At 31.2% G+C, this 8,345-nt stretch overlaps 1 protein-coding gene across 10 annotated transcripts in view; it reads left to right on the forward strand.

Annotated features, from left to right (window-relative positions):
• Nek1 (NIMA related kinase 1) overlaps nt 1-7,138 on the forward strand; it is a 175,592-nt gene extending 168,454 nt beyond the window's left edge. For all 10 annotated transcript variants that reach the window (XM_046447807.1, XM_046447809.2, XM_058580364.1 and 7 more), the window contains 3 exons: nt 690-820; nt 1,292-1,424; nt 5,941-7,138. In XM_046447807.1, the coding sequence (XP_046303763.1) occupies nt 690-820; nt 1,292-1,424; nt 5,941-5,954 (278 nt within the window). In that variant the 3' untranslated portion in view covers nt 5,955-7,138. The remainder of the gene's footprint in view (nt 1-689; nt 821-1,291; nt 1,425-5,940) is intronic.
• The last annotated feature ends 1,207 nt before the right edge of the window (nt 7,139-8,345 follow it).

Below are 8,345 nucleotides of genomic sequence, written 5' to 3' on the forward strand. Positions count from 1 at the left end.
ATAATAACTTAGTTTTCTTAGCCCTCTTTTTCTTTCTTTTCTTTTTGAAATTATTCTTTTTTCATAGCATTACACCTAAGATGCATGGAAAGTTTGTATATTTTACCTGCTATATTTATTTGGGAAGAATTAATGTGAAAAAAAATGTTTTTAAATAATTTTTTCTCAAATATCTCTAGCATGTATGTGACAAAAATATCAGGTACTTATAACTTTCTAGAAACTTTCCTAAAATGTTATGATGTGTGTCATAGGTCATCTGTCTTTTGCATATGTGGCCCAAGTTTACATCAACTTTTAAAACATAGAAATCAGGATTGGTTGTTTCAGTGAAAAATATAGAGGTGTGCTTTTTCCATTTTTCACTAAATTAAATTACATTTCTAGGAATTTTTTTCTAGCCCAAATTCACTCTAAAAGAAAAAGTATTACAAAAGAAAGTTCTATTTAAAAAAAAAGATTAATTCTATAAAAAAATTTCACAAAGTAACATTCTCATTGAGACAGATTTATATATACTTTGATTATCTATGTAATTGACAAATAGTATAGTGGCAGTTGTTTGTGTTGAAAATAGAAGTAGTGTAACTCAGTGACATTATTCACTTGTCATAGAATTTTATTTGATTGAGATAAGAATTATTAAGTATTTTTTAATCATAATGTATCTTTTTATTTATGCTTTTTAGATAACAGTGATGGTGAGACTACTAGTGAATGTGAATATGATAGTGTCTTTAACCATTTAGAGGAACTGAGACTTCACCTGGAGCAAGAAATGGGTTTTGAGAAGTTCTTTGAGGTTTATGAGAAAATAAAGGTAAGCACAATGTCATTTAAAATATTTACTTTGGGGCTGGGGTTGTAGCTCAGTTGGTAGAGCATTTACCTTGCATGTGTGAGGCACTGGGTTGAATCCTCAGCACCACATAAAAACAAATAAATAAAATAAAAGTATTGTATCTGTCTACAACTAAAAAATAATTTTAAAAAATTTACTTTTGACATGTGCTCTGTTGGATTACTAGAGAAATATTGATTATCTTTTTTGTTTAATATTTTTTTAGTTGTCGATAGACCTTTATTTATTTATTTTTTTAATTTACATGTGGTGCTGAGAATCGAACCCAGTGCCTCACAACATGCCAAGCAAGTGCACTACTGCTGAGCCACAGCCCCAGCCCTGATTATCTTTATTGGTCGTTAGATTTATCATAAACATATAATAAATGGAGCCTCCGATTATAAAAAGTTATTCAAACTTTAATTAATATTTGGAAATTTGGTATAGGTTATTCATGAAGATGAAGATGAAAATATTGAAATTTGTTCAACAATAGTTCAGAATATTTTGGGAAATGAACATCAGCATCTTTATGCCAAGATTCTTCATTTAGTCATGGCAGATGGAGCCTATCAAGAAGGTAAGATTTTCTCACATCTTTATATTTTTAAAAAATGTGAGGGCTGGGAATATAGCTCAGTGGTAAAGCATATGCTCAGCATGCATCAGGACACTGGGTTTGATCCCCAGCACCAAAAAAAAAAAAAAGAATGCAGGTGTTATGGGGCTGTAGTTATATCTCAGTGGAAGAGTGCTTACCTAACATGTGTGAGGCTCTGGGTTCTATTCCAGCACCACATATAAATAAATAAAATAAAGATCCATCAGCAACTAAAAAATATTTTAAAAAAAGAAAAAAATGCAGATGTTTAAATGAGATGAAAAATGTAAATTGATAAAATTATATCACAAGCATTTGATGAAATCTGTATTAGAACTATATCTATTACTTTTAAGTAGTTATAAAATTAACACTGTCATATACTTTTCTTTTTTAATTTTTATTCTTAGTTATAGTTAGACACACAATACCTTTATTTTATTTATTTATTTTTATGTGGTGCTGAGGATTGAACTCCATGCCTCGTGTGTGTTAGGAGAGCACAATACTACTGAGCCACAACCCCAGCCCCTGTCATATACTTTTATTGTCTTAGATTCTTTAAGTCAGTATCTTTTTATTTAATGTATAAGTAACATTTGTATGAGATTTTTTTTAATGCTTCTTAATTGGGCATTTCAAGAAATTAGAAAAATTCTTACCAAAGAGATAATGTTTAACTTTTACACACATAAAGAAATAGGTAAAAATTTGAACAAGAATTCATTTCTAGAATGTCACAAAAAATTAATTCTATTTCTTTAAAGGTTTAATTTATAGACCAAATTAGAGGATTTTAAATGTTGATGCTTAGTTTTAGCAATCAAATTTTCATAAAATTTATTTTCCACCTTATTACAAAAAAAAGTTTCAGATTACACTTAAAAACATGCAGGTACAAGATAAAATTAAATTTTAAAAGTATTTGAGTAAGTCAGCATATTGAGGAAATGAATATAGCATATGAAACCAGAAATGAAAAATAATACAACATTTATTTTCAAAAGATCTCTACATTTTCTGAAAATAGGACACAAGTTTGGTGTAGATCTTTCTGGCAAAGCAGGAAACTTAATTGAATGAGTCCAGGCATATTCATTGGGATATGTATATTCATTGCTCAGAGGGCAGCTATTTTTGGTATTGACCAGAGGAAAAAAAATCCCATGATTCTTAAAAAGGGAGAACTGTCATATGATGTTCTTCAAAGTAGAGTAACACATGGCTGCCTTTAAGGAGAAAAGGATTTTCCAGGCACAGGAATCCAAAGGTCCATAGTCCACAGTGTGTACTCAACTGTTAGTCTTTGAAAATGTCTGTCAGTAGAACTGTAAAACAGGTGTTTTATTTTTCCAAAATTAAAAAAATTATTTTATCATCAAAATAATAATCTAAAATTTAAAGATTATTGGGAACTTACAGATTCCTGATTTTACTGAGGTCTTGGACTCATATTTAAATGAAAAATATTCTCAGTAATTTGTATAATATTTGGATTTCATGAGATTTCTCATAGTATGTTCATGGTATAATTTAATGCCATGAGGCCAGAGAATGATGTCATTGAAGTAAATCTGCATTGAGTATCAAACCAGTTCTATTCATATATAGTCTGTCCATCCTTCAGACGGTTCATCATAAGTATTATTTTAATAGAGCTTTTCACAGTAATCAACAACCATGTGCTTGGCTTCATTTCAGCCTGCAAATATTTCAGCCTGCAAGAGCTTTTATTTTGCTTTCCCCCCTCAAGTGGACAGCTATAACAATTAACTGAGCCATGAGGTAAAATTGACATTCTCTTTTGACAGCTGAGTGTCTGCAAAAGGATGCTTGCCTACATAGGCCATCTGCCCTGCAGAGGCCAAGAATCAGACTAAGCTAATATATTCCTCAAGAAGCAATATCAGGGACTGGGCTTGTGACTCAGTGGTAGAGTGCTTGCCTAGCATGTGTGAAGCACTGTTCAGTCCCCAACGCCACATATAAATAAATAAATAAATAAATAAATAAATAAATAAATAAATAAATATTCATTGACAACTAAAATATATATATAAATAAATAAATAAATAAATAAGCAATATCAGACCACAAGACAGCGATCCTAACTAGAATAAGGTGTACTCCATGCTTGTATAAATATGTCAAAAATATACTCTACTGTCATGTATAACTAAAAAGAACAAATTTTAAAAACCAATGGTTTAAAGTAAAGATAAAAGAAGCAGCAGCAATATCATATCTTTTGTAGCACACAAATGCAAAGGAAACCAGGACCCCAGTGTATTGTATCTTAGAACCTGGTGGCAATTTCTCTAGCCTGGGGATGGGGGAAGTAAAATTACAAAAACCAAATGGCTACCTTTAAACACAAACACACCCTAGCAACCTTTTAAAATAATAACCCATAAAATGTTATAACTTACTAATGTAGCCAGCCACTAAGTAAATTAGTATAAAATCTATAATGCATTATCTGAATAAGTTACCTTGTTCTTTTCCATGGTTAATTATTAGAAAGTTAAATGTTATATTGACTACATATCTATTTTAGATATCTATTTTGGAGCTTTTCTTATTGGAAATGTTAAGACCCCATATCCAGCTGCTGGGATTAGACATGCACCACCAATTCTGGTGCAAGCTTATAGATTCTTAAAAGGATACACATACCTTTCCTCCACATCCATTTTGGATAGAACCACTATGCTGTGTTTAAGTAATGAAATTCTATACAACAGTTAAAATGAATAAGTCAAATTTCCAACTATCAATATGAATATACCCATTAACACAATGAGTTGAATAAGTAACATGTGATACCATTTATGTAATGTTTTAAAAACAATTTTATTTACTCGTGCATGAGAGTGAAAAGCCATGGGAAGGAAGAATATACAGTAATATCAGGAGAAGAGGTGAAGGCAATAAGGTTAAAAATGGACCTCTCTGTTTCTTCGTAATAGCCTAAACTAGGAGAGTCAAAGTTAACTTTTATTAATTCTGGGTATCAGGTACATGTGTGTTCATTAATTTTCTGATTATTCTAAACATTTATACTTATAAAAATAGTAAATTATAGTACAGAGTGATAAGAATAACATTCTAAAAATTTTAAATGTATCTAAGTTGTATAAAGCAATGATCCAGCCATTGAAAGAAATATAATGATAACAGGATAGGTCTTCCTCAGGGAGAAGATATCAGAATTGGATTTTCAAAGAAGAATGTAAATTTTACCTGAATCAGTATGAGTACTAATACATACAGGGATGTAAAATGTTATAGTAGGGGATCTATAAACAATTCAGTGTTACTAAAGCATAAATTATGAGGGCAGTTGGGGAAGGTAGAAACTGAAAGTTGATAAGGCTAGAATGATAAAAAGCTTCTCAGCCCTCCTTAAGAAGTATGTATTCATTCTATCCTGAGGCAATAGGGAGCTAGTGAAGGGTTTTAAGCTGCACAGTGATTTAACATGACACTTGGACTTTAATGAATAATCATTTTTCCAGAATGTGGAAGATAATGTTTGTTTTGAAAGATTACATTAAGAAACCTGTTTAATTCATTCAACCTTATATTTTATAGAATAAAGAAAAATTGGGGATAACCAAAACATATGAATATGAATGGTCATTATGCCATACTATGCAGACATCAAAATTGATGTGGAATATATCCATAATTTATTCTTTTTTTTTCCCCTGGTACTAGATCCAGCACTTTACCCCTGAGCTATATCCCCAGCCCTTTTTTTATTTTTATTTTTCAAGACAGGGTCTCACTAAGTCACCAAGGCTGGCCTTAAACTTTCTATCCTCCTGCCTCAGCCTCCTGAGTAGCTAGGATTATAGTCATGTGCCACTGTGCATGGCTCATGGCTTATTTTTTCACAACATTTTATTCAAATTTTTATCATGTAGAAAATTTAAAAGAACTTTATAATGATCATCTGTATGCTCACTGTGTAGATTCTGCCATTAACACTTTATAATCTTTAGCATCTTGCTAGCACTCATTTACCTATCTTTCCACTCATTATTATTTTAAGTGGAAAAACTCATGTCTCAAAACTGCATTTTGGTGTGATTTTTAAAGAGATATTTGTGTAAAGCAATACCTAGGAAAGCAGTCTTGGAAGATTTATGTATAATTCTTAACATGGATTATCTTTTCTCTGATGATTTTTGCTTCCTACTTTGTTCTCCAATACAGTGTTTCAATATTTTACAATTAGTATGTGCAATTACAATAAAAACTACATTTAAAATGCATTAAGGGCTGGAGATGTGACACAGAACTTGCCTAGTGTGTACAAGGCCCTGAGTTCAATCCCCAGTACTGCAAAAATAAAAAATAACAACCTTCATTAAATTTCTTCCTTTAGTGTGAAAAAGAATGGATGTGGGGATTTGTCGTTATTGTTTTACTGAGCAGACACAGCTTGATTTTAAATGAAGTGGATTAATTGTTTTTCTTTTTTCTACAGATAATGATGAATAATCCTCAGGACATTCTCTAATCTTCATGTGTATGAAAGCATTTGAATTTGACTCATCAGAATAACAAGCTTCAGTGGGAAATACAAAGATTATTTATAAGAAATACCATATTTAAGATGGGCATGGTTTTTGCATGAAAAAGATGGAGAAACATGCAATTTTTCAGTTAAGATTTTAACACTATATCTTTTGTTTTTTGAATTCTGTAGTTGAAGTCTATAGAATATATACTTGATTAAATCATCCAACCAAAGGACTGACCTAGAACTGGAGTTGGTGGTTTTGAAAATTACCATGCAATAAGGAATTTTGATTTTCAGAAAATTTCTTTGAGTTGAAAAATTACCTATGTCACTAAAGACTTACCTGAGGTTTTTTGTTTAAGTATTTAAGCATGACCTTTCTTTTGGTCTAATGCTTGTTCATCCTGACCAGCAATTCTTCATTAAGTAACCTTGTCAAGGGCTCTATTTAAATTTTGAAGTGGTATTTTTAACCTTGAAGTTGATATTCTTAAGCCATTTATCAACCATTGTGTCTCCTGAACTAGCTTAGTGGAAATAGTCCTAGAAATCATTGAAAGACTTGATTATGAAAAAAGTAAAATTATATTTCCTGATATTTAAAAAGCTGATTAATTACTTTTGTTTCTCTTTAAGGACTAGAACGAAGAATATTTTATCTAAAAACAAGGTTGTGAATTTTTAAAATTGACCTAGCATATATCATAAGTTGCCCTTTGGTTTTTAACTTCTTCCATGCATATGCTTCAATAGCAATATGAGATGAAAAAGGAGAAAGGAATCTTTCTTTTCTTTTTTTGACATTGTGACAGTTTTGGTAACTAGTATGGGGAACTTTTTGCCATTATTTCCATCACAAGAGGAGTTAGGTCATTAAGATTAAGGTCACATAGCTTCAAGAATAATATGCCAAGTATTACATCATTGTATTAGTGATGGATACAGTCCAGATGTTTTTAGTAATAAAAGCAGAATTTTTGAACCACTGAGTACAAATCAGCCTGATTGGCATAATCTATAATTCAAAACATAAAATCTTATCTTGCAGCACTATCATATTATGTCAGATTTATTATGTATATTATTTCTAACATCCAAAAATAAACAGTTGATTTTATATGTTTATTTTATATTACTATTAAATTTTTATTATCTACCTGAAGTATACTGTTGATTGTCTTTTATCAGTACTATTCTCAATAAGATGCTTTTACACAAGGCTGAGAATAATTGCTTGGTTTTGTACCCAATTAGTTCCCCACCACACACAATTTTTTTAAATGCAAGAATATTTTAGGGCTGGGTCTATAGCTCAGTGGCAGAGCACTTGCCTTGCACATGCAAGGCCCTGAGTTCAAACCGTAGCACCACATAAAAATAAACAAATAAAATAAAGGCATTCTGTACAACTACGAAAATTTTTTTTAAAAAATAATATTTTAATTCTTCACTTTAATTCTCTATAATCCTGAAAGGTAGAAATGATTGGGGTTGGTATTATTTGTTAATTCATAAACTATTCCAACTACTAGAAAAGCAAATAATGGTATAACAATAGAAAAGGCTATTGTAACCATATTTCAAAATATGTCATATTTACATGAATAGGGATGATAAATAGGATTTGTTTCATCTGTAGTCAGCTGGTAGTGAATGACTGGAGTGTTATTATGGAAAGTTTGTGTCAGCAGGCTAGACTATTATTGTTGAGAAAAGTCTATTATAGGTATTGTTGGTAAACTATGGAAGCATCTAGATTCATAGAATATTAGAGCTAAGGGGTTATTAGGATCATTTAGTATTATCTCCATTAACAGGTAAGGACGTTGAGTAATAACATGAGGGGCTGGGGATGTGGCTCAAGCGGTAGTGCGCTTGCCTGGCATGTGTGCGGCCCGGGTTCGATCCTCAGCACCATATACAAACAACGATGTTGTGTCCACCGAAAACTAAAAAAAATAAATATTAAAAAAATTCTCTCTCTCTCTCTCTCTCTCTCTCTCTCTCTCTCTCTCTCTCTCTCTTTAAAAAATAAAATAAAATAATAACATGAAATTAAGACACTCACATTAAGCGCCAGGGATAGGCCAATTTCCCTGATATGCTATTAGTTGCACATTCTCTCCTTTTTAAATTTTTTGTTTGTTCTTTTTTAATTATACATGACATTAGAATGTATTTTGACATATTATACATATATGGATTATAAATTCCCTTTCTTCTTGTTGTACATGATGTAGAATTATACTGGTTGTATATTCATATATAAACACAGGAAAGTTATGTCCAATTCATTCTACTTGCTCTCCTTTTCCCATCCCCACTCCTTTCCCTTCATTCCCTTTTGTCTAATCCAATGAACTTCTGTT

The sequence above is a fragment of the Marmota monax genome, unplaced genomic scaffold (assembly GCF_021218885.2).
Source record: "Marmota monax isolate L192 unplaced genomic scaffold, Marmota_monax_Labrador192_F-V1.1 WCK01_AAM20220418_F8-fsc00040, whole genome shotgun sequence".
Classification (NCBI taxonomy): domain Eukaryota; kingdom Metazoa; phylum Chordata; class Mammalia; order Rodentia; family Sciuridae; genus Marmota; species Marmota monax.